The 27,353-nt window shown below is 36.0% G+C and overlaps 2 protein-coding genes across 7 annotated transcripts in view; one reads left to right on the top strand and one right to left on the bottom strand.

The window, feature by feature from the left end:
* LOC141453811 (midasin) overlaps window positions 1-27,353 on the top strand; it is a 222,663-nt gene that overhangs the window by 41,153 nt on the left and 154,157 nt on the right. The window lies entirely within an intron of this gene.
* The window catches only part of LOC141453827 (uncharacterized), a 129,393-nt gene that overhangs the window by 11,659 nt on the left and 90,381 nt on the right, over window positions 1-27,353 (bottom strand). The window contains exon 5 of one of the 3 annotated variants that reach the window (XM_074127492.1): window positions 24,446-24,672. In XM_074127492.1, the coding sequence (XP_073983593.1) occupies window positions 24,446-24,672 (227 nt within the window). Of the gene's footprint in view, window positions 1-23,170; window positions 24,673-27,353 lie in introns of those variants that run through there. The other 2 variants (XM_074127482.1, XM_074127501.1) reach the window with 2 other exon arrangements.

The following is a 27,353-nucleotide window of genomic DNA, read 5'->3' as shown; positions in this document are numbered from 1 at the left end:
AGTAGCTATGTAACATAATTGGAAATGGAGGCTTGGTACTTTGATGAAGTAACTCTAATAATGGGATTGAAAAAATAACTGCCATTTCAGTCTAGTAAAGTTTATTTTGCCGAGCTTTCGACCTAGGGGCTAGGACATCTTCAGGGCTGTGGAACATATTTACAGTTTGTTAACAATGATTCTATTGAAATGAATATGTATAACAAAAATTTACAAAAATTATTTACCTAGTTTAGGAAGTAATACTTTTACATTACAGGGTTGGTGTGTCTTCTGTCTTGTCTGTTCATGGACTGAGTGTGATCGGTCTAAGTGTAATATGTGTTAGGTTGTGTGGGAGTCAGTGTTGCCAATTGTCACAAGTATTTTTGTAGTAAGTTTGTGTATATGTAATGTTTTTAATTTGTTTGTGAGTGGTTGTACATATGGTAGTGAGGCATATTTTTTGGGTTCTATGGATAAGTTGGTAGAACCTATTCAATTTCAATAGAATCATTGTTAACAAACTATAAATATGTACCACAGCCCTGAAGATGTGACCTAGTCCCTAGGTCGAAAGCTCGGCAAAATAAACTTTACTAGACTGAAATGGCAGTTATTTTTTCAATCCCATTGAAACTATGAATCAGTCACCAAAAAGAATGATCAACGATAACTCTAATAACTTTCTTTGCAATTTAAAAAAAATAAAAAATTAAGGGGTTCTTTTTTTAGAAGTATAAAATAAAATTGATGTTAATATTAGCGGTTATATGTTGACTTATTAGACATTTGTTTTTTTATTATTATTATTTTTTTTTAAACCATCAAATTTCCTTCTTCTGCATGTTTCAATGCAGTAAAGCGAACTTCCTTTTAAACCAAGTGGTACTAAGAGAATCTCTTAGTGATCTACTTTCCTCTTTGGTCAAGACTGTATTTCCTCTTTTTTTCCCTTTTTCACTTCCGAAAAGAATAATTTTTGAGCGTGAGTAGGAAGGGGGGGTTGTTAGTAATGGAGAGGAAGTCGTCATCAGTGTTTAGCTGGCGAAAAGGACGACACACCGCAGCAGCAGCAGCAGCAGCAGGCCTTCTTGATTACTTTTCCGGGTCCACTTGGCTGGCAACCAGCAAATAAATCTTTCTTTATTCAATCCGGCTTTCTTTCTATCTTTCTTTGTTATTTCCACTCCGCCGTTTTATCATCCTCCTTTCCACTTAGGGCTACCAACTTTGCAGAACAAAAAAAAAAAAAAAAAAAATGAAGAACTCTGTCTAGACACTTTCACACTCTATTCTCTCATTGTGGTTGGTTAGCTTGCTTTTCTTATTTCGTGCTTTCTATTCGTGAGCGGAAGTGAGTTTGTTTTTGTCAAGATTTTTGAAATTCAGTGGTTATCGCCGGAAATATCTGTTAAGAGATAACAACTGAATCAAAAGAATATAATTTTTGTCGGAAATTTGAGAACAAGTTTAATATTGGTCAACAATTACTTAGTATATTGTAAGTTCAAAGAGAATTAAATGACGTAATCTGCATTAAGAGAAAGATCAAACTATGCCACTTTATTTTATCTCCATCTCTTTTTAAACCATAAAGATTTTAGTGCAGTCAGCGAACAGTGCAAGGGCGACTAGCTAACACAGAAACGTAGAAATATTTGAGTCGATAACCTGTTAATACTAGAAATAACTGAATTCTAAATAACATTTTATTCTTTTTATTTTTTTAAATTTATTTTGTAATTTACAATCTGTATAAATATATACAATAAGTAACTAGGAGGTGAATGAGATGAACTGGAGCGGGAAGAGCAGGAGGAGAGAAACTACCCAGTGGTAGCACTCTCTATATGAGAGAGGAGAATGTGAAGAGGAGAATTTGAGTGGGAGAGAGGAGAGATTTAGTTCTTCAGACCTCAAGGAAGTCGAGGGGCCATTCGCGATTCAGTCGGCGAGGAGTATTAGGGATGTCAGAAGAAGTGAGAGACAGTATAAGAGTTTTAGAGCTAGTCGAGAGAGTAGTTTGGAATTTTTGGTATTTAGTCTTAGCGAGTTGGTCTATAAAGGGAATGTTGAGGTCGGTGTGAAGAGTGAGGTTAGTCACCGTAGAAAGGAGCGTCAGCTATCTGTCGAAGGAGTTTTGACTGAAATGTCCTGTACAGTCCGTATGTTTGTAAGTTTGGCTGAACCCCAGACAGCTCTAGTCCTGTAAGTCCACATAATATTACTGTATATTACAAACGTTTGAATTCAATGGGCAATTTGGAGCGTCGTCCAAGTAATCTGTAAAGAAGTTTCGCAAGTTTTGTCATTGCTTGTCTTTTAAGTCCAGTGTGTGGGTTCCACGTGAGTCGCTTGTCTATGTAGAGCCCAAGGTAGCGCACCAGATCTGTATAAGGAATCCTCTTCCTTATACAAATAACAATTTAAAGTTTTTATTTTTAACTGAATTTAAGAAGAATTAATCTTATCTATCAATTTAAACCTACCCTTAAATTTATGTACTCAGTTTGTGAGTTTAAGTTGTGGTCAAGTTTTTTCACAATTTTAGCGCAATTATTCTTTTTTCTGATGATGCGTGTTTCAATTTTAGTTGCTACAAAAGGGAATGATCAATCGATATATATCGGAAATATATCGATAATGTGCATTAATAAGTAGGCGGAGAATTTAAGTGTGATAATTTATTTAAATATTGGCTCTGAAATCTTTGACGAATTGTTCATTAAACTAAAAAAGTAACGCCTCAATTCACTTACTGCTTTGATGAATGCTATTACATTCAAGTGGTGGAAAAAAAAAGCATTATAATATAATAGCCTTTGGAAGAGTAGCTGATTGATTGCGAGAGAAAGATGGCGAACAGCAAAGTTACTTTAATGTAAATTTTAGAGGGAAGAGGGCCGTTCTTTTTCTCTTTAAAAGAGAGAGAATCGATCATAATGTTCACTTAACAGTGAAAAGTAATTTCTTAAGAGATTGGGTATGGGTGGGGGTAATTATTAGGCAGTGAATCCATTGCAATGGACATAAATCTATATGGCATTGCCAAAAAAAACAAAAAAAAAACCGATCACTTAACAGTATTTCTGTATACTTCAGAAGAAATGCCCTTCTCAAAACTCAAGCTCAACAACATCTTAAATCATTTAATCCGAAATTCTTTGCCATATTAAAGACAATCCCACATTCAGTTGTTGTAGAATTTGGGTTTTGAATCCGCGGTATTGCATAATATTGTTGATGAGTTGCAGCTCGCTAGTTTCTTATATTCTCGAATTTCCTGTTGCCAATTGGTGAGAGATTGGCAAAATAATCGAACACCAGTGTATTTATTTAATAATAGTAAAGTTGTTACGTGAATTTTCGTTAAGTTAAATAAATGATTATTTAAATTTTAGAATTGTAAATGCCCCATTTAAATGTTAGTCATAGCCACTGATAAGAGCAGAGAGTAAGTTTTATCTATTCACACTCACACTCACTCGTAGCATGTGATATATTGTAAGTTCGTGAAGCACCACACTGGGAATAAATCTTTTAGAATATCGTTTATATATACATAAATTTTATTTGTAGGGTGCGCATGAGCCAAATGGGCACAGTTACCATCATTTCGGCAAAAAAAAAATCATAAGTGAGGTGAGGAGAAATAAATAAATAAAAAAAGTAAAGTAAAGCCTACTTTTTCGGGCAGACTTTACATCCAACTACCAAATTAGGTACTGTGAACGGAGGCGACTAGCAAACATACTTTACTGCATAAAGATCTCATATTAACCATTACAGGTATAGACTGGGAATATAGCCTAGTACCGCAATACATCTTAGCTTTGCGGGTCTAGCCTCTAACCACTCGGCTACCGTGGCGACTAGCAAACATACTTTACTGTAAATTTCTCATATTAACCATTAAAGGTATAGACTGGGAATATAGCCTAGTACCGCAATACATCTTAGCTTTGCGGGTCTAGCCTCTAACCGCTCGGCTACCGTGGCGACTAGCAAACATACTTTACTGCATAAAGATCTCATATTAACCATTAAAGGTATAGACTGGGAATATAGCCTAGTACCGCAATACATCTTAGCTTTGCGGGTCTAGCCTCTAACCGCTCGGCTACCGTGGTGACTAGCAAACATACTTTACTGCATAAAGATCTCATATTAACCATTAAAGGTATAGACTGGGAATATAGCCTAGTACCGCAATACATCTTAGCTTTGCGGGTCTAGCCTCTAACCGCTCGGCTACCGTGGCGACTAGCAAACATACTTTACTGCATAAAGATCTCATATTAACCATTAAAGGTATAGACTGGGAATATAGCCTAGTACCGCAATACATCTTAGCTTTGCGGGTCTAGCCTCTAACCTCACGGCTATCGTGGCGCCTAGCAAACATACTTTACTGCAAATTTCTCATATTAACCACTAAAGGTATAGACTGGGAATATAGCCTAGTACCGCAATACATCTTAGCTTTGCGGGTCTAGCCTCTAACCGCTCGGCTACCGTGGCGACTAGCAAACATACTTTACTATAAATTTCTCATATTAACCATTAAAGGTATAGACTGGGAATATAGCCTAGTACCGCAACACATCTTAGCATTGCGGGTCTAGCCTATAACCACCTAACATTATTTACCATAAATTCCTCTTATTAACCATTAAGTAATATCCATGGAAAGCGAATCTTTTGCGCGCCTCGTCTCTAATCGCTTGGCGGCTATCGTAGCGTCTTAGAAGGTTGGAACTAAAGCTGAAGCCAACCAAAAAAAAATGCTTTAGGATACATTGTCTTCTTGAGTTTTGATAAATAAAATCACAACAAAGTTTTGTATTTTGGTGGATAAAGGGAAGTGCGAGGAAAAATGGGATTTGAGGAAAATTCTTCTAAGGATAATTTGATTGATGGAAACCATTCTTATTTACCCAATGAGCGGGCCCATTTACACTTTCAGTTTTTTTAATTTTTTCTGCATTCATCAAGCTGACTTCTTGATTAAATTTATAAAACTGTGATGTTTCTAAATAATGACTTCAATGTTATTAAATTCAATATTTTCTTTTAAAAGATTTTTTTTCTTTTTTGTTTCAGGTAAGAAAGGTTACATTTTACAAGAAAGCTATTGGCTAAAAATATTTCACGTATGTTTTTTTTTAAATTGTTTTAATATATTTATAATTAATAGTTTCAACTTTTTAAGATTACAATATCTAAATTGTAATTGTTTATCACGATTTACAACTTCCGTTTTCTTGAAATCGATGACAATTCAACAATAATCTTCTAGTTTCCTGAAAGTCCGGTTCTTGAAGGGAGTTTTGGTTTCGTTTGATTTCGGACCTTTTCGTTTTTGCCAGGAATAAGTTTTTTTTTTTTGTGTTTCGTTGTGTTCGAACTTTGTGTAACTATTGTGAGGGAAACGATTCTTTTCTAATGAGTGTAGGAACGTTCTAGACATATCGCTGAAGACGAGTGGTGTAGTTTCCATTGTGCATTTTACTTGCTGACTGAGTAGTGGAGAGGTTACCACACTTGTAAGTGTTGAATACACAAATATTACTGCTGGTTTTTGGTACATACTGCTTAATCGAAATCTTTTTACTATAAACTGATAAATCTAGCTTTGATGAGGAACGGGAGTGCAGAAACCGGTCCAGGGATACAATAGAAATGCGCGGATACGATAGGTTAAATCAACTACATCATCCAACACTGCCAACTTTATCATATTTTCTATGATTTTAGTGATGATTTTGGGAAATTGTGGTGTCATTCTTCCCTAAAAAGTATATTTTATCTCTGAACGTTTATAATACCAAATTCAATGTTTTTCTTTTTTAGTACAACTTAAAAGTTAAAAGAAAATTTACTTACATAAATTGCGAAAAGTGGAGGTCGTGTGAGTTTTTGTAAAAAAAATAAAAAATATTAGTTTGGATCTATTTGTAGTTTTTACACGGTAAAACCGGAATTAGTTACTTTACTAACATTTAAATTTTAACATGTACATTTGGAAGTAAGCTTTTAAGATTCTGTCTGCGTTATTTAATAGAATTGACAGAAGTATGTGTTATACCATTGCAATGGCAGTGAGAAGCTGGCTGCTAAATTTGATCACTTCTCACGTAAGAACAGCTTAAAGGAATTCCATTAACTTGGATAGCTATTGAATGTATTGACATGTTGAATAAAATGTAAGCCAGGTAACTCTAGATAGGAGATTTAATGGTTAAAACTTCTGTGCGTGTTTGTGCGTGCTTGTGCGTGTTTGAACATGTTGGTCTCAGGATAAACGCTACTACTCATAGAAATTCATATCTCTCAATTCTTCTTTATATGGCGAAGTTGTTCATACTGGGGGGAAAAAAGTTTATTTTATTTTTTTAAAAGTTCTTGACTAGAAGAAAAGTCATTTTTTACTTTAGTTTGAAATTTTTTCGGTTATATTAGTAAAATGGGCTTAAGTTGGGAAAAAGGTGGATGTGAAAGGTTGTAAAGGGTTAAAGCTTCAGGTTATGGTTCAGAACAATGGTAGATGCCCAAGAATCGGAGTTTATGAGGGCGCCCAGAATCCGGGACACTTATTCCCATACTTGCAGAATAACTTAAAGAATTGCATTGTATTCACTCACTGAGCATTCATTCTCATACTCTCCTTTACGATCTTACTCTACTCGTCATTCAGTCTAGCCAATTCTCTTAGGAGGGTTAAAGCCTAGGTAGGGTTCAGAACAATAGAAGCTGGAGTATTTTAGGACACCATATCCGGAACAATCAATCGCATTCAGGCATTGCATTCACTCACTGAGCATTCATTCTTACACTCTCCTTTACGATGTTACTCTTCTCATCATCCACAATGTTGTTACCCAACACCTACTTTAGTAAAGACTCAGAATTATATTTTAAGAACTGTCTTCTAGTCTCGAAAAGTTGTTCTATATCTGCGTTACGATTCTCCGCAGTGTTTTTCGGTTCTATTGGATGATTTCAAATGTTTTTAGATTGTAAAATAGATTATCAAGAAATTAATGTAAATTTTACACTTTCTAAATCCTAATAACCAATTAAAATCACAAACTAATTATACGTCATTACTATAATTATGCACTAAAGTGTTATGGGCGGATAATTTTATTATGTTTATATTTCATTTAAGCGCTTAATCATTAAATTCAATATTCCAAAAACAGATTGGCGCCATTAGCAGATTGGTGGGATGTGCCCTACAATGGTGAAGGGCCAGGCATGTTGAGTGGGGTGGGACAGGGCAATCCATGCGAGTGGTTATGGCCAAGTGGTTCAATTCAAGTAACTATCGCTCATCCTCTTAGCATCTCTTTAGATTACCGCGGCTCGTTGTCAACATAGTAAAATCGTTGAAATTAACTGTTTTATAGTAGTTATTAAATCCTAGCGCTTTAGGCGTGTAGTTAAGAGAAAGAAGGATGGAAATTACCTCTGCGCCGTTGGGACTTGGCTAAGTTCTGTCCGCGGTAACTCCTCCGCCTCCGGAAAGGAGAATTTTATGGAGATTTGTTGGGATATTAGTTTTGTTCTTTTTAATTTTATTTTCCATGTTCAAGTTTGGGTCGTTGTAAAAGTAAATTTCTTGGTACCAACCGGCCTTTTTATTATAGCTCTTTATTTATTTTACCTCATGTCTAGTAAGAGATTGCTGATTGGTTCAAGGTCGGTTCACGCATTAAACTCTATTTAGAGATTAAAACGGAAATGTTCGTTTCGAAATGTGGAAAGGTTTATCCGAATAGGTGATTTTTTTTACAAATTGGTCTGTGCATATTTGTTTGGTCAGCGTATTTAAAGGAAAAAGCTCACAAAGTTTAAATTTGATATTTGGTTTACATATGCCATCAAAAAGGCATGATATTATGGTTTTAGTTAAAATCTACAAAACCAAAAGTCTTACTCAATTCACTCTAAAAGTTTTATACCTTTCACTGGATAAACTCATTGCTCATGAGCAATTAATAAGATTTACAACTTTTATTCTTCTCATGTTAAAGCCTTTATTGACTCTTTTGGAGAATTGGAGGGGCAGAATGGGTCTCAAGTCTGTATAATATTAAGACGAATTAGATGTGTAAGCCAAATTTTAAATTTAATGGAAATCAATTGAGGTAGCGCTTAGTTGCTGAATGAAAATTCCAGTTATTAGCTATACTTTGTTTTTATTTCCTTAATAATAGTTCCGCGGTTTTCTTTAACCAGTTAACTGTTTGTGACGAAGGTATTCGTCATGAAAAAAGTGTAAAATTTTGTGTTATGACGAGTATATTCGTGATGCGTTTTCAGTAGTGACCATCGGCGATTAATTTTGCAATTTTTTTTTAAACTAAAATATATTCCTTTCCTGCGGGGCTCCTGTCCACCTGTCCTCTTCAACAGCAATCCTCTTCCTTGTACAGATCTGGTGCTAGCTACCTTGGGCTCTACATAGACAAACGACTCACGTGGAACCCACGCACTAGACTTAAAAGACAAGCAATGACAAAACGTGCAAAACTTCTTTACAGATTACTTGGACGACGCTCCAAATTGCCCATTGAATTCAAACGTTTAATATACAGTACTATTCTCAAACCTATGTGGACTTACAGGACTAGAGCTGTGGGGTTCAGCCAAACCTACAAACATACGGACTGTACAGGACATTTCAGTCAAAACTCCTTCGACAGATAGCTGACGCTCCTTTCTACGGTGACTAACCTCACTCTTCACACCGACCTCAAAATTCCCTTCATATACCAACAAGCCAAGACTATATATCAAAAATTCCATACTGCTCTCTCGACTAGCTCTAATCCTCTTGTACAGTCTCTCGCCTCTTCTGACATCCCTAATCCTCCTCGCCGACTGAATCGCCAGTGGCCCCGCGGCTTCCTTGTAGGCTGAGGACCTAAATTATTACTCTCCTCTCTCCTATAGAGAGTGCTACCGCTGGGTAGCTTCTCTCCTCCTGCTCTCCTCCCGCACAGTTCATCATATTCAGTCTTCATATTTACTTATTGTATACTGTTATTGTAAATAACAAAATAAATTATTAAAAAAATATATATATATTCCTAAATATATTTTTGATGTTTTTGGTTCCTATTTGTGTTAATATAAATAAATGAACAAATGTACATGAAATAAATAACGAAAACAAAATATAAAAGTAATTTCATTGCAACCCAATTTCATATCAAACATACTCTGGGTTTGACGAAGATATTCGTCATCGCTTAATTTGTAGGACGCACGTAGGGGACACATTTTCCACAAGGACGAAACAGTTAACTGGTTAATAAAGTAAAATACACTTTATTTACATTTTTATTGCAAATATTATATTTGAATCGAATGATACCTCATTCATGAAAATCGATTCACGCATTTTCGTGATTTTTGTAAACACTGATTATTGGGAGTAACCTGACAATGACATTATTGTAATTGCGTTGTAACATAAGTTACAAAACTCTTTAGGAGCTAGCAATAGTACTTGCGATGTAATCTGGTAAGGCAGTAACTACTTGCGATATAATCCTGGTAAGATGAACTAATAGTTTTGAAATTATCGGAAAGATATTTTGGTAATGGGGTACATCTGAACATCTGCCGGAAAAAGGGGCTATTATCTAAAAATAAACGTTTCCTACATTTAGTGAACCTGGGCACGTCGTTCTATAGATAATGTCCTTCTCATACCCGAACTATCCTCTTATATAATATAAACTCTTTTCGGTTAACTTTTTCTCTACTTAATCTATGAACATCTCCCAAAATTTATATCGTATAGGGTTATTCAATTCAACGGAAGTACACGTCTTGAGGGTTTCCGGTTACCAAAAAGTGATTTTACATGTTCGTCTCTCTCTCTCTCTCTCACTCACTCACTCACTCACTCACTCACTCACTCACTCACTCACTCACACACACACACACACACACACACACACACACACACAGTGAATGAATGCGAGTGTTTTTGGAAACTTAACTCAAAAACGGAAATGATTTAAAGTTCAAATTTGATATTACCATTCAGTACGATCGAAGATTTTGGTACACTAAATTATTTTATTCATTTATTTATTTAAAGTAAGGCGCGTCAGCATCTGACAGCTCATTGACGCCCTTGAGCTTTTTCTTAGGGTACTGCCAGCTTTCGGACAGTGTTCCCTCGTTACATACAACACTATCCATCACTGGATAGTGTGAGCTGAATGCAGCTCCTAGGAAGAGAAAATTATAAGGGGCTAGCGACTGGATTCGAACCAGGGTTCTCCGCTTGGGAATCCAGTTATTTTTTTGAAATTTCCTTTTTAAGTTTTTCTCAAAAGTCAAGTGGTGGGAGTTTTTCTTTTTTCTTCTTCAAGTCAGGAAAATAATTTAATTTTCCCAAGCCCATTGTTTCCCCATATCCCAGGGTATATATATAAGCTTTTCCGCTGTTTTCTTTCTTCTTTTAATTGGTTTTGCATAGTAAGTGAGTAAACGAGGTTCATTTTTTCCCTCCACCCTCCCAACTCCTTTAAATAAAAAATGAAGTGTGGTGGAGGGGGTCTTAATTTTTTTTTTCGTTTTGCTTTCTTTTTTCCTTCCAGTCGTTGGAATATTTTCAAGCCCCCCTTTGTAAACTTTGTTTAATCATGGGAGTGCAAGAAGTTGGAGGAAAACCCAAGTTCAGTTACACTAAAACTTTACAAAACTAAGTACCGAAGGTTTTATTTTTGCTGCGATTCAAATAGTAGTCTATACATGCAATGCCACTTACATACATAGAATGGAATCCACTATAAGATCATGACGGCTTTGCATGGAACACAAACACTGTCACCAAAAGAATATCTTTACCCTACAACATATAGAATTTTATTGTATGTAATTCTTTATCCAAGTCATATAGTTGGACATTATATCCGCAGGAAAAATTTAATAAGTTGCAAAATTTATCTTATTCTCTTTCATAAGTTACGTGAACAGATGACGTCACTGTGTCATTGTGCTCCTTGCAAAAGAGGATTGTTGGCGTGAGAAGCGCTATTAATCTTCCAATATTATAAGCTGGCCAATAAAAACACTACGTTTCATTTTAATAATGCGGATATGATTGTCTGAGAGTACAGCAAAAAGCTTTAAATTAATTTCAAAATGTTATTTATGCTTTTGTGCCACTTCCATTTGTTTTGAATTTGACCAAAACTTTATTATCGGTTCCCTAAATTTTGTAGGTATAGATAGATTCTAGCAGGGTGGCCTTGAAGGCCTACGCCACCGCGACCCCATGCGGAGCTACTCTAGAGCTCGCTCTCCAGACCCGTCCTTTTATAATCAGACTCTTAATTCTACAGAGCATCTCCTCGGTAAAGCTCACAGGCCTTGGTTTTTCCTACCCAAGGTGTACCGTTCTTAGCCAGACAAGCCCCTCACACTGACACAACACGTGCAGTGCCGTTTCTGACAGAACCTGCAAAGGCTATCATCTGCCAGGCCCATGCGATGCATGTGTTTTCTAAGCCTGCAGTGGCCGGTAAATGGGCGTCTGATAACCTCATGGCCATGACTAATCAATTCTCCATGACTATCAAGCCTTGGCGAATAGCCCGTATTTCGCCTGTCTCTGCCCAGAGGTGGCAAGCCACCACTCTTTAGACCTACTCTGCGCCCACAGTTTAATGGCCGCCGTCTTAAGACACTTGAAGACCCCAAAATAGGGCTCTGGACCAACGAAGCGTCCCGTACAGCCTTCCAGGGTCAATAAATCTGCCACTTCGTTTCCCTTATGTCCTGAATGACCAGGTACCCAGACTAGAAAGACCTAATTTTGGTCACTAATTTCCTTCAGTGGGCGCCCAGACAGTCCCAAACCAGTCTTGAGTTGACCTGGTAGGAACTGATAGCACGTAGAGCAGCCTGGCTGTCCGAGAAGATTATTCCTTAGAATTAATTATTCCTCGTATAACAATCTCGGCAGCTCAGAACCTAATTGCAACTAGCTCAGCTAGAAAGACCGTAGCCTAGTTTTTCTAACTGCATTTCTGAGCCTGCAGTGGCCGGTAAATGGGCGTCTGATAACCTCATGGCCTTGACGAATCAATTCTACAGACAGCCTTGGCGAATAGCCCGTAATGAACTCTTTCGCCTGTAGGCAGTGGAGTGCCTACTTATAAACAATAAGTGAATGATTTTTCTCTAGATAAATCAGTTTTAGAGGGAAGGCTAAAATTCTAAGGGAGGTTATTGAGAAACGCTTTCCAGAATGACGTCATTTCACATTTAAAAATTCTTGATTTGAAGAGAATTCATTATGAATTTGAAAATTGTAAATCAAAGTAGTGTGATTGTTTTAAAGCATATATATGTATATTTTAATTGGTGAATTAATTGTTGATTGCTTAAAGTGATGTAATTATTCCCAGTGTTGATTTCCAATTCAGTTGAATTATTATTGCAGTAGTTTGTAATTTGATTCGATTTTGCGTACTCTCTCCTTCTTGCCTTCATCAAATTCCCATAATTCCTGACAAAGAGCAAACCCTGGCCGAGTACATTATTGTCTGGAATTGTACGTATACAACATTGATTCTAGCTCGGTTGAGTCGATTGTCAACGATATTGTACTCAGAGTTGGCTTTTGTGATCAGCATTAATATTTTATTCATTTCTGGTTGTAAACTAAATTAAAGGGATTGTTGTGGTAAATCTAGTGATTTCGTATCACTTCCTCTTGGTGCGATTTACGTAATGAAATTTCCTTTTACGGCTGCGCAAAAAAAAATGGAACAATAATTTACTGAGTGCTGTACCACTTTCCGTACAATCTTTTCTCTTTGATATTTGGATTTTACTTTATACGATAAAGTTATAAGAGTAAGTAAAGTAAAGTAATCGCCTATTTTTTTCAGGCGGGGCTTAACGTCCAACTACCAATTAGGTGTCGTGGACGGAGGCGACTAGCAAACATACTTTACTGTAAATTTCTCTTATTAACCATTAAAGGTACAGACTGGGAGTATAGCCTAGTACCGCAATACACCTTAGCTTTGCGGGTCTAGCCTATAACCGCTTCGCTACCTTGGCGACTAGCAAACATACTTTACTATAAATTTCTCATATTAACCATTAAAGGTACAGACTGGGAGTATAGCCTAGTACCGCAATACACCTTAGCTTTGCGGGTCTAGCCTCTAACCGCTCGGCACCCAAGTTATAAGAGTATTTAATAATAATCAAATAATCCGCAAATAAATCAGTGGCAAAGTGCACCTAGTGGACAGAGATAAGGGCTAGTTCTCACCGTTAAGGGCGGACCCCTTCCTAACTTGATTATTAAAATTTTATTAAGAGAGAGACTCTCCAGAGTTTCCATATTTATTGGAGCGTTAAACAAGTTTGTTGGTTAACATTTTACTCTTGTACCCAGTATATATTTACTATACCATATATGTAGTTTTGTATAAAGGTCATGTTGAAACAATAGTACAAGTCTAACAAACCTCCGTATACAGAAGACAAACACACAATAAGTCTGTATAATATAACAAGGAATAATACACAAATAGAATGCAAAATATAGTCTGGTGACTAAAGCATACAAATATTTCACTCTGAGATATATATATTTATATATATATATATATATATATATATATATATATATATATATATAGTGAGAGAGAATTAAGAGACGAGAAAGAACTGGAGAAAGAGAGAAATAACATCTCTAAGTCAAACATCTATGTGTTTGGGTATGTGTGCGTTTGTATGTGCATGAGTATGATAAATAAATATCTCTATATAATATACAACTTAGGTAAATTTAGTAAAAAAATTAAATCCCCATCTTTTGTTACATAAATACAAACTGTTAATAAAGCCCGACAGTTATTGTAAATATTTACGTAGCTATTGTAAATCCAACATTAATTCCCTTTGACACTTTCCATTTTTGCTAAAAAAACAAAGAGAAAGTGTGAGATAATGGAGTTTTCTTGTAAATTTGTTGTCTTGAAACTTGTCAAAGATTTCCATCTTTTGTGTGCTTAAATTGTAGATTATTATTATTATTTTTTTTTTTGTATGATTGAGATCTTCAAGCAGCATGTCCGGTGATATAATTCTAACTCGATCGCCATACTTCCGTTTTCATGGAATAAGAGAAAACAAACCTAATAAAGCTTAAATGTTTCTTTCAATGGCAATTACTGGGACTTTTAAAAGTAAGGTAAGTCCCACTTCTTTTAAGACTGAATAAACAACAACATTCTCTGAAGTTAAGAGCTCTCTTGAAAGGATAACTGGGAAAAGTTTTTAGGAGAAAACCTACGCAGTGAGGTGGCTCGCACAAAAAAGAAAAAGGAAAGTTGTGTCAGGTTAGGTTAATAAAAGCCACCTGGGGTTTAGTAAAGACCAAGATGGAACTTTCAAAACACTTATTTGTAAATTAAATAAAAAATAAATAAATAAAAAAAAAGATGAGGAAATTATAAAAAGGGCGAACAAGTTTACAAGAGAAATTAAATTAAACAAAATTAGGCTTTTGTGAAATTAATTTGAAAGGCTATTTAACATTTCACCGTAATGTAATTATTGTTTAAGCACTATAACCGCCAGAAGTAGATTATTAACCAGTCCATTTTGGCGACCCTAGCTAACAAAAACATCCTTTTCCACCATCGGGTCTTTCTAACGCACACATTACGCATTTGACAATTTTCCACCATTGTCGCCAATTTTCCAGCTCAAAATTTACGATAGAAAAACATGTTTGAGGTCCACTTTGAAATATTGACAATTTTACACGATCTTAATGTAATAGTTCTTTTAACAGGCGCGTTATAGGCTAGACCCGCACAGCTAAGATGTATTGCGGTATTTGTCTATCTATACCTTTAATGGTTAATATGAGAAATTTATAGTAAAGTATGTTTGCTAGTCGCCACGGTAGCCGAGCGGTTAGAGGCTAGACCCACAAAGCTAAGATATATTGCGGTACTAGGCTATATTCCCAGTCTATATCTTTTATGGTTAATATGAGAAATTAAAACTGTCCAGTAGGACAGTATAAGGGTTGATCGTCAAAAATGCACGAAAAAGCGTAACGTTGAAAAACACCCAACTTTGACAATTTGTTTCTCTTTTTCTATAAAAGATAAAATTCCCAAATTTTCTTTAAAATATAGGGCAAACCCTCCTTTATGACTGTAATTTTTTTGCAACAACCCAGATCTAATAGGTTTCGAGAAATACGTTGCTGAAAATGAGCAAAAACGGCATTTTCAAAAATTGGTCTTGTTCTTGTTGTTGTTACTTTTTTTTTGTAAAAGACGGAGCGCCTAAAGGCGTTGGCCGATTTTCATGAATGAGGTGTCATTCGATTCGGAATTTTGTGTAGATGAGCCTTTTGGGGGTCTCGACCCTGTACATTGAATGGGAGAGGAGTTAGCCCCATGTGAGTTAGGCCTCCTTCAAGATTATAAATTACTAATAACTCTGTAAATCTCAGCTCGATTTGGATAAAATTTGGCAGGATGAAAGGATTAGGATTCTGCTACGTAGCATTAAAGCGACGTTCTGCTCTTTCACCTATTAAGGGGAAGTTTTGCAATCATTTCAAATTTATGGTAAAGTATGTTTGCTAGTCGCCTCCGTCCACGACACCTAATTTGGTAGTAGGGCGTAAAGCTCGTCCTGAAAAAGTAGACATTACTTTTCTTTTTTTTTTTACTTCTTTTTACGTCAGAAAGAAAATGAATAAAAGGAGAAATGATGCTGCAATTTATCTGTGCCAGAATTATGGTTTTTTGATTTATGATAGCTATATAGTAGATTTTGAAATACAAAAACTGAGATAAACATAATACTGAACTTGGGTGCCCTACATGTTTGTGAACTAGGTAGGTACAAATTTTTTACTAAAATTCTCTTTCTGTTCTCCTATTTGCCAATGATTCCTGCTTAATTAAATTTCATGCAGACATCTTCCTGCTCCTAGTGCTTTCCATCCGGGCAGAGTGCACAGTCCTTATTAAAATTAAACTGGGAAAGTTTTAGAAAATTATGCATTTTACATATTTCCATGTCTTTTGCGTACTTTGTGTGTGCTTATCATATCCAGTGATCAGCACTAAAACTCGTTTATTAATTCCAGGATTTATTGAACATTATATGTAGTTCCATGAGATGATTATTTATAATCAAAACATGATTTTTGTGGTCTTTATTTAAGTCATCCAAAAGTTTTTTGAATTATTTATTGTTTTTATTTATTTATTTATTTTTTTTAAACCGTTCTGAAGTTTATTTATTTGAATAAGATAATGAGATGCGAGTGAAGGAATAAAGTTATTAGACGTGTAGGAGATTTTAAACCGAGGTAGTGGCTATGTTTTTGGGGTTGGATGCTGCTCACTTGGTTCTGTTATGTTATTTGGACGGTGGGGGCAGCGGGCAAACGAGGGAAGACCTCCTTGTAGAGGAGAGTAAGCGGGATGTGGCAAAGTTGTGAATCATACATGCTATATAGTATGTGTGTTTGTTCAGACAGACCGGCCTACAGGGCCACAGCCAACACCACCAAGTAGGAGCCACATGAACATATACAAGCGCATTCAGTTCCGCTTCTACTCATAACTCTTTCAACTAGCGTTTCCTTTGTCGGTGGCTACTTTTTAGTGTTAATTTAGCAAAAAATAAATAAATAATAACTAATTGTAAGTGCCTATTTCTTTCAACATTTCCCAGCTTTCCGGTTTGGGAAATGTACCATGATTTTCACTTTCTTCAATCAAAAAGAAGTATTTATTGCTAGAAGGCGCTTTTACAGGAAATAGACAATTATCTAAACCAGATTAGCCAATCTTTTTACCTAGCAAATGCGCAATTAAGAAGTTGTTAGGAGCGTTGCGAGAAGAACCATATCTCAACTATGATTTATAGTGAAGTACATATGTTAGGCGGTTAGAGGCTAGACCCGCAAAGCTAATATGTATTGCGGTGCTAGGCTATATTCCCAGTTTATACCTTTATTGGTTAATATGAGAAATTTACAAGTAAAGTATGTTTGCTAGTCGCCACGATAGCCGAGCGGTTAGATGCTAGACCCGCAAAGCTAATATGTATTGCGGTACTAGGCTATATTCTCAGTCTATACCTTTAATGGTTAATATGAGAAATTTACAGTATGTTTGCTAGTCGCCACGATAGCCGAGCGGTTAGATGCTAGACCCGCAAAGCTAATATGTATTGCGGTACTAGGCTATATTCCCAGTCTATACCTTTAATGGTTAATATGAGAAATTTATAGTAAAGTATGTTTGCTAGTCGCCACGGTAGCCGAGCGGTTAGATGCTAGACCCGCAAAGCTAATATGTATTGCGGTACTAGGCTATATTCCCAGTCTATACCTTTAATGGTTAATATGAGAAATTTACAGTAAAGTATGTTTGCTAGTCGCCACGATAGCCGAGCGGTTAGATGCTAGACCCGCAAAGCTAATATGTATTGCGGTACTAGGCTATATTCCCAGTTTATACCTTTAATGGTTAATATGAGAAATTTTGCAGTAATGTATGTTTGCTAGTCGCCACGCTAGCCGAGCGGTTAGATGCTAGACCCGCAAAGCTAAGATGTACTGCGGTACTAGGCTATATTCCCAGTCTATACCTTTAATGGTTAATATGAGAAATTTATAGTAAAGTATGTTTGCTAGTAGCCACGATAGCCGAACGGTTAGATGCTAGAGCCGCAAAGCTAATATGTATTGCGGTACTAGGCTATATTCCCAGTTTATACCTTTAATGGTTAATATGAGAAATTTTGCATTAAAGTGTGCTTGCTAGTCGCCTCCGTCCACGGCACCTAATTTGGTACTTGGACGTAAAGCTCGCCAGAAAAAATAGACATTACTTTACTCTTTTTTTCTCTCTTGATTTAGCGCACACCCTGTTTGCAAAGAGTAACAATCTTAACGTGTAATGAAAAATCTCGAGTTGAGGGTAGATTCTATTTTAAAATAGACTTCTATACGGTTTCACTGATTCGACCAGATTTTAATCTAGTTTAGCGTTTAACTGATAAGGATGTGCTTATCATGGTGCGCAATCGATGCATTCACCTGGGTGTTTGGCACCCCCCCGTAGTCTTTCCTAGTATACTGCCGGCCTCTGGACAGTGTTCTCTCTTTACTAACAGCTCTGTATAGGGATTTGTAGGAAGGCTCCTTCGGGCTTAGAAAATCTCAAGGCAGGTCTTTATTGATTGATTGAAGGGCAGTTCCGAGGTACTCACACATAAATAATAAAAAGAAAATGAAAAAGAAGTTGCAGCCCCTTCCATGGATTTATTATTTATAAAAATTCTCCAATTTGTATTCTGTCCAGGATCCATGGACCTAGTTTTAATGGATTCTGAGCTGGAGGGGGGCGGAGGGAAGATTAAAAGTGCATTGTTCAAAACTAACTTACAAGTATTACATGATGATTCCAGCAATTTTGTTTTTTATAGTACAGTTTAAATTATTCCAGACAAAGGTGACGTCATTGTTCCCCAACAGGGTAAGAGAGAGATCGTTAAATGTAAAAAACGCTTTTTAAAAGGCTGGAACTTACAGAATACTTAGCGCAAGAGCTGAGTAGAGGGAGGTAGGAAGGAGTTGAGTCTTGTGCTTCGTAAATAAATTATGACCGTCTGAAGATAGTGAGACTTCATCGCCAAATTGGTGCTCTAATGTTCTGAGAGGCTAGAGTACTGGAACGGCGGGACTACGGTCATAGCACTTTACCTACGTTGAATCTTTATTTCCATTGTACCGGTTTAACATCCAATAGAAAGATTTGTAAGTAGGACATGCGAGCAAATTGAGGCAAACATTCTTTTTATTAAATTAATTTTACGCAGTGAGCGAGAGGAGGGGGGTAAAAAACTTGTTCGGCTTCAGCGGAACCTCAGGTAATGAACATTTCCGGTGACTACTTAGAATCGAAAAGCTGCACGATTACGGGTATCTCCTCTTACAAGGGTTTTAAGCACACAGTGTTACCCTCGAATCCATATCACGCCTTAAGATAGTGCAGCCTTAACTTAAGGCGAAAACTTTGATCCCCATTAAAGGGAATGCACTTATTAGGTGCAAGAACCATAAATCATCTTACCATAGGTTTCCATCCAGACTGGCAATTGGCAAGCTTATCCCACTTCCGCTCAGTACTCGATATTCCTGGCTGGATCATTACTAACTTAGACTATAATAAAACTAATTAAAACCTACAAATTAAACCTACCATCACATTCATTACAAAACCCTCTCTCATCCCACCCTAAATTTGAATACAATTTCGTTACAAAATACAAGTTTCCTTTAAGTTTTTAATATATTATGCTTATAAGTACTCAAAATTAATGCAGTTCATTGCCGAACGGCGGCTCCCTAATGTCAGTAATATTTCTTAGACACAAATCTAAAGATTTTATTTATAACTCTCATCATTAAATAATACTAATAGATTTTTTGTTTTGCTTTCTTTCAGGTAAGATTTCCTTGACTAAAAATGTTTTACGTAAGTAAATATATATTATTTGTATATTTATATTTTTTTAACGTTTAAAAAGAGAATTTAGCACATTTTTTGTTGTTTTTTTCATAATTACGTCACATCACGATTTGCTCTGATAGTTTTATATTGATTGATGATCGTTCAATGATAAAATAATTAGCGATGTGGAAAAATCAAATAACTTAACAAGATTATGATTTTATTTCATTTTTTGTCGTGTATTTCTTCAGTACGTCATAATTTATTGAGGGGGGGGAAAAAAATTAGGCTGTACTTCATTAACATATATATTTAGGAAATTGCGTGCTGGCTCAATAGGCTTTTCTATTTTTTAGAAAAAATTATAGACGCACACTATAAGCTTGCGTGCAATTAAAGATATAGAACAATCAGAAAGAATTCTTTAGAGGAAAAAAGCATTTCTAAGAAACAAAAATTATTACTATTCGTGAGGAAATCTATTTTAAGGAAGGAGAGGGGAGGAAACTAAGTTTTAGGATCATTAATCATGTTTATCTGTGTTTTTTCTTAGTTTATTATTTAGTTTTGAATCGATGGTAGAGCTCGATTAAGAGGAATGATTATTTTAATCAGCGATATTAGGAGGCATTTCAGATTTAAGTATGTCCATAAATGGTGTCACTCATTTTGGTACCTGCAACACCTTCTGGCTTTCACCCAGCTAGGCAGGGTGTAGCCTCTAGGATGCTCTAAGCGTCTTCATTCATCTACTCTTATCTCATCGAATCCGTTCTAGTTAAAAATTTTATTTATAGATAAAATATAGCAAACTTTTACATTAAAATACACGGTGGAAACATTGAAAATAAAAAAAAGGTGAAAGCTCAATTTATAATCGCCGTGGGTTCTATGTTCTGGTGGGTGCTGGTGTGTAAACAGCCTGATGAAAAGCTTGGAGTTTCGTTTCATTGCTCGCATTCTATGGTACCATGGTAGTTTGCTGTGTTGGGTTCAATGGGTTCACTACTATTTTATAGAATAGAGGTAAATAAACTAGTTTGTGGGCGTTTGTATCAGGACCACTCATTATTCACAATTTCTCTGTAGGTAACTGCGAATAATATTTCTCCTTTAGTTCCATTAGGACTTCCTGTATACTGTGAGAACTGACTCGCTAATTGTCTCCTGCACGAGTTCTGTACATAATCATCTAGACTGGTGATTAATAACTTCACATTCATAGTGAATAGTGTGAATAGAAGAGACATGACAATCCGAGGATCAACTGTGTTTTGTATTCACTAGGGTATGAAACAAAACGAATCCTGAACCCTTCAAGCGACTTTTTTCACACTGCAATTTGCGTAATTAAATTCTCTAATTACCGTTGATTTTATTCGTCGTAACGCGCCATCTTTATTGTGATCCCTGACAGGGTTCGTACTTTTATCCATCGTTAGATAAGTAGATTAATCTGATTGGTGCTGGAGATTTCGATTTCCATCTCAGAGTTCGCAAGTACAGTATGTGACGCAAACGAATGAAGTCGAAATCTCTCAATCAAAAAACTGATTGGATGAAAAAAGTCCGAAACCAGTCAGGGATACAATAAACGTGGCGTGCTGTGACGAATAAAATCCCAAGATATTATTGGCGGATCTAACGATATTTTGAACGATTTATTACAGTTAAAAGCGTGTCATCTTTCATCTTTCCTTTCATTACTTCAAGAAAAACAAAATCTATATTTGCTCACAAAAAAAGTGCAGTAAAACACTCGAAAATATTGCTCTACATTTCCGGTTGGCTCTACATTTTTTCAACTCAGTATTTTTGTTTAAGAACCAAATCAACTCATAGATTAAGTAAAAATTAACTGTAGAAATTATCTCAAATATTTGTAGATTTTTTTTTTTCCACTAACGGAAAGAAAATTTTTGGATCCATTTGCGAGAAAAGCCCAAGAAAAAAGTTGCACTTCCGGTTGAAAGGAAAATTTGATCGTTGAGTATATCTGGGACTACAGTAGGGTGGGACTAAATTTTTTTTTATTTTTACACTTACGAAATTTAGGGAGATCTCTGGTCAGTAAAGTGGAATTCTCGTTGATTTTCGGTAAATTTAGGATTTTATTGAAGCATGAAGGTTCTCTCTTGACGTCAGAGGGATTTAGGCGGTGTACTACGTAACTGTCGTCATCTTTTCCCCAAAAACCTTTTTTGTTGCTAAGTTCTAGATATAAAAAGGTTACAGTAGAACATAAATGCAATTAGTATACTTAATTATTTTTTAAAAAAAAGTTTCGGTGCTGATTTTGAAAATTGTCGTTAAAAATCTATTCAATTAAAGAGGGTACTTCCGGCGGTTAAGGTTAAGGCTCCTAAAGAGAGAAAATCTCTCTCCCCCTCCTCTTTAAAATTGAAACTCCGCGTGGTAATCCAGTACACTAACCACACAACTAATCCTTTCCCTCGGTGTTTGCTAAGTACAGTCGTGTCTCACCCCCCATATTGAAATCTCGAAGTTTTATTAGGTTCTAGCCTATATTTCCGGTGACAGATTCTTTAGCGAAAAATAGTTTGTACATATTCGAAATATATCCACTTACGTCATGACTTATTTTATATTAGGCCTATTTATGACGTACTATTAAATTCAGTTAAGAAAGAAAATAAATTTTCACGTAATGATCGAGCTCACCAAGTTTTGCTCCGTCGATACAATTTAGTTGCCCCATCATAACTGTCCCTTAAGTTATTGAATAGTCTTCAAGGGTAGGTATAAGATTTGGAGGAAGTATTATTTGTAGACTCGTCAATATGGCGCATGTTCCTTCCCCCTCTCCTCGTGACATTTTATTTTTGGTTTATCCTCCAGGACTACTCCATTGCAAATCTCTACCCTAATCTCCTGTCCAATTCTATCTCCTTTTGTTCACTTTTCTTATCTTTTTTTTTTTTTCAGCGGTAAAATGAAAAGGGTACGCCTTATTTTCGCATTTCTTTTTCATCACCTAGAACCTACTTTTTATCATTTTCGTTTTCTTTCTTTCTACTGTCATCCTTATTCAATATTCAAACGTCTCTTATATATTTCATATTTTTTACTTTCTCTAAATCTACATCGTACCTGTATCCCTTTTACATAATTTTATTAATTTATTATACTCACATACAGTAGATAACCTCTTGGCTAACCTGGCTTGCGAGCCAGAGGAGGCACCTTAGAAGGCAAAGTATATGCTGCACAAGCTGCGTAAAGTGCATTATTTGATAAATTAAGGAATAAGTTTGATCCTTTAAATGAAAGATATTGATCACTTAAATATGTGGTAGGAGGTTTCCAATTTTTTTTGGTAATTAAACGCAACTCTCCCAAAATTACCAAATAATTATTAAACCTTCTTGTTTGTAACAGATGTAAAATTATTTTTTAGCCATTTTGTGTATGCTTGAGAACATCTAAAGCTCCTTATTTCCCGATATTAAGAAAAATACTAGCTTTACGGCCTTGGCAATATTTTCAGTAAAAAGGGGATGAAAAAATACATAAAAATGACCTATCGCGTGCTCTTCATCTCTCTTTGATAACAAGTTAAAAAAATTGAAATATGATTAAAAATACCAGATTTTGAAATGGCCTAGCACCTTTAATTTTAAAGATATCGAATTGCGGTTTCCGGTTTCTTTTATAATTTTTTATACTTTATATTTTTATGTATATGAAAAGGGGGGTCATCTGCGAACCCTTACTTTTGGAAGGGCGCCAGCCGCATATGCGGGCAGGAATCTAAAATCAAGTCACATATTCTGAAACTAGAGGTGACGGGGAACAAATTTTTTCCTCTACCATTTTTTAGCTCAGATCAACCGTTTAAGCATGAAATGCAATTTAAGCCGTCTTAAAATGAACACCCTGTATATAATTTTATTTACACGTGTGACTAAATTTTCTTTAATTGTAGAAAATCAGCTGATAGATTAGCCACTTTACCCCGCCCTTGGCCACTGATGTGGACGTTAAGGGGTTTTCCCCCCGCATTTTTCACTGTTTTTTCCTCAATGTTTTTGCTTTTTTTTTATTTCTATCGATATAAAATGAATAAATCGTGATAATACATTTAATTAATCGATTCTTTCAGAAATTTTGATGCCAGTTCTTACGATGATTAATATTAAACTTCACATAGTGATTAAGAACATATTAAAGTACTTCTTTTATTTTGGGATGAATAAATGGATAAATTCGATTAAAGATAGTTTTGAAGGAAGGGTTAATTGATTTCCGCTTTAACTGTTAAGGGCCAGTTTTGGCGAGGGTTTTTTTTGAGGAGGAAGGGTTAGGCTTTACTAGTAAGCTGCATTATTCAGTGTAATGAAAGGGTTTTATTTTTTTACAAACTGTGTAATGTTGGTCAATATTAATTATTACTCAATGTTCGGAGTCCAACAAAAATTTAAAGGTGTATCCTGTGGATAGAAGTCTGGTCAATTGATATTATCTTAGGTAAGAGGAAGTGGTTAGGATCGTATCAAATTCTTCTGAAAGAAAAAAGGCTCGTAGTAGGAGAATTCCTTCTAATCTTTGTATTATCATTTTGTGAGATGGCGTATTTTGGAATTTACTTGGCTTTTGTAGATCTCTCACTTCTCTAAGTTAAAATTTAGATTTACTTTTGTAATTTGTGTGTGTGTGTGTGCGTGTTTTATTTTCGTAGCCATCATTTAGAGTAAATCTAGATGAAATATTGACTTAGGTATTGTTTATCTTGTGATTGTTGACTTGAACAAACGAGGGTCACATGTAAAATAAAAGAAAAAAGCTACAGTCTAAGAGTGGTACAGTCTTTGGTGAAGTGTTAGAGAGAGGGAGGGTGGAAGTGCGACGGCGCTGTCATGCATGGGAAACACGGTCAGAAGAACACTCACATATAACACTTGATTACCGCATTGTGTTTGTAGAGGGGCGGCGCCGGAGGCGGTGGCAGATTGGGCGCCGTCAGTGGCTCTGGCGGCTGCAAGCTGTTCACCCAGCTGCCTATCACTACGCAACAACCGCAGCATAATTCCAAAGCCGCTTGTCGTAGTCCTTTATGCAATACCAGGAATAGACTGGGATTGACGAACGCATGTACGTACGCTACGTGCAGTGTTATCTGTAATAACAAGAGAGAAAACAAAAAACACCACAACAAAACAAAAAACACCACAACAAAACAAAAAACACCACAACAAAACAAAAACACCACAACAATACAAAAAAATGAAAATTATTTAAAAAAAGGTATCATTATAAAAATAATTGTTTGTATAAATGAATAAATTAGTCAATTTAACAATCGAGTTCGTATTACCGAAAATCGATCGATTTCAGTTCAAAGAAATTATAGAAAACACTAATTAATTACCATAATTTTCCTGCTACTACAATATCATGGCAGTAACAAATCGTAGAGATAAAAATAATCTCTTTGAACCCACTCGCAGATAGATCACAAACAAATGCATCTAGGGTTTTTTAAGGTTAACGCTGCGGGTTTCATGCAGTCCGTTTCTTTTTTTCAAAAAAAATAAACATTGAGCGAAAATTCTATGCTGTGCAGCATAAAAATGGTTATTGAATTAGTTGAATGTTCCTATTTTACTGGTTGAATACTACGCAGATGGTTGGTCCTCATTGAATACGTGGTGTAATTTGCATTTTAAATTTAATTTTAAATGGAACAATTTTTTGTTCTATTTTTTTGCATCACAGTTCAATGTATTTTCAGTTTGCATATGAAATAGCAAATATAGCGAAATACATTATATATGTACTTCACCAATTACAGTTCACCTCTCCTCTAGTTATAGGAAGTATTTAAATCGAATCAAATTTTCCGAAATTGTGTTACCTGAAAAAAAAATCCCCTTTCTAGGAGGAGAAAGCGCCATTTCCGCTTTTCAGATCCCCTTTATTCACGACAGTTTCTGCATTACCATGGCCACAGCCAATCTAGATGATTTATACTCTCTACGCTGCTGATTACTACTAACCTTTTTCACCAGATTTCTCTCATACATATCCACGAACTAAATTTTTCCATCAAACTTCTTGAAAAAAAAAAACCCAAGCTAGTTCGTTTTCTAAAGTGTAAAGACCGTAGTACTGTACATATTTGTATTCAAGCATATAAACCTGGTATGTTCGTAAACATATTCATTCTCTGTATAAAAGATCTAGGGGGGGGATTATGCTGTGAGAATAAACTTTATGATCTAGAATAAAGAGAGAATATATCCTGCACAATATTAATTCAACAATAAGACTTTTATCTTACGGATCTTTTTGTTTTCCTTGCTTTCCCTCAACAATATTGTTAACCGTTGACAGGTTTTTCTCTCTCTGGTGGTAAACTTTTCTTGTTCTTTTCTAAGTAATTCAAAAGGAAATGTGTGCTGCAATGATCTAAGTTGTTGATTCTTGTTATGTTCAAGGTTAGATTAGGTTAGTGCTAGCACATTCGGTACTTTTGTTACCATAGTCTTCTTCATAGAAATGATCATATGATTTACGTCATACAGAAAATGGAAGTACGAGGGTCGTTTGAAAAGTCCGTGCAAAGTCAGAGAGATAGCACCACTGGCGCGTATCGAGGTTATGTTTAGTTAGTAGCATCTCTTGGAAGAACACACACCAAGTTTCAGCCAGATCGGTCTATTTCTTGGTGTTTGGCATTCGTTTGAATCGAGGAAGTCGAGTGATTTTCAAAAAATGGACGAAAAAGAATTTCGTGTGTTGATTAAACACTACTTTATGAAAGGCAAAACGCCTCAGGAGACTAAAGAGAAGCTTGATAAACATTATGGTGACACTGCACCTTCGATTAGAACAGTTTATAAGTGGTTTCAAAATTTTCGGAGTGGCCATATGGGCACAAGTGACGCTGAACGTTCTGGACGCCCTGTTGAGGTTACTACTCCAGAAATCATTGATAAAATCCATGATATGGTGATGGATGACAGAAGAGTGAAGGTGCGTGAGATTGCTAGTGCTGTGGGCATCTCGAATGAAAGGGTACATAATATTTTACATCAACATTTGGACATGACAAAGCTATCCGCAAGATGGGTGCCGCGATTGCTCACGCTTGACCAAAAATGAAATCGTGTGAAGTGTTGCAAGGACGGTTTGCAGCTGTTCCAGAAGAATCCGCAGGACTTTAAGCGTCGTTTCGTCACTGTGGATGAAACATGGATACATCACTACACTCCTGAGACCAAAGAACAATATAAACAATGGGTTACCAAGGGGGAATCTGCGCCAAAAAAGGCGAAGACCGTTCCTTCGGCCGGAAAGATTATGGCGACTGTCTTTTGGGATTCGCAAGGAATAATCCTCATCGACTATCTGGAAAAGGGTAAAACTATTACAGGTGCATATTATTCATCGTTATTGGACCGTTTGAAAACCGAGCTGCAAGAAAAACGCCCACGATTGGCCCACAAAAAAGTCCTTTTCCATCACGACAACGCACCAGCTCACACCTCAGCAGTTGTGGTCGCAAAATTAATGGAATAGGGTTCCAACTCATTTCACATCCTCCCTATTCTCCAGACTTGGCTCCTTCGGACTACTATTTGTTCCCCAATATGAAGAAATGGCTGGCGGGAAAAAGATTTTATTCAAACGAGGAGGTGATTGCAGAAACGAATGGCTATTTTTCAGACTTGGACAAATCCTATTATTCGGAAGGGATCAACAAACTAGAGCAGCGTTGGACGAAGTGTATAAGCCTAAAAGGAGACTATGTTGAAAAATAAAAAAGGTTTACCCCAAAAAATTAAGTAGTTTTTA

The sequence above is a fragment of the Rhodnius prolixus genome, unplaced genomic scaffold, assembly GCF_049639745.1.
Source record: "Rhodnius prolixus isolate KJV_2025 unplaced genomic scaffold, Rpr scaffold_1, whole genome shotgun sequence".
Taxonomy (NCBI): Eukaryota; Metazoa; Arthropoda; class Insecta; order Hemiptera; family Reduviidae; genus Rhodnius; species Rhodnius prolixus.
This window is presented reverse-complemented; position numbering and strand designations above follow the sequence as displayed.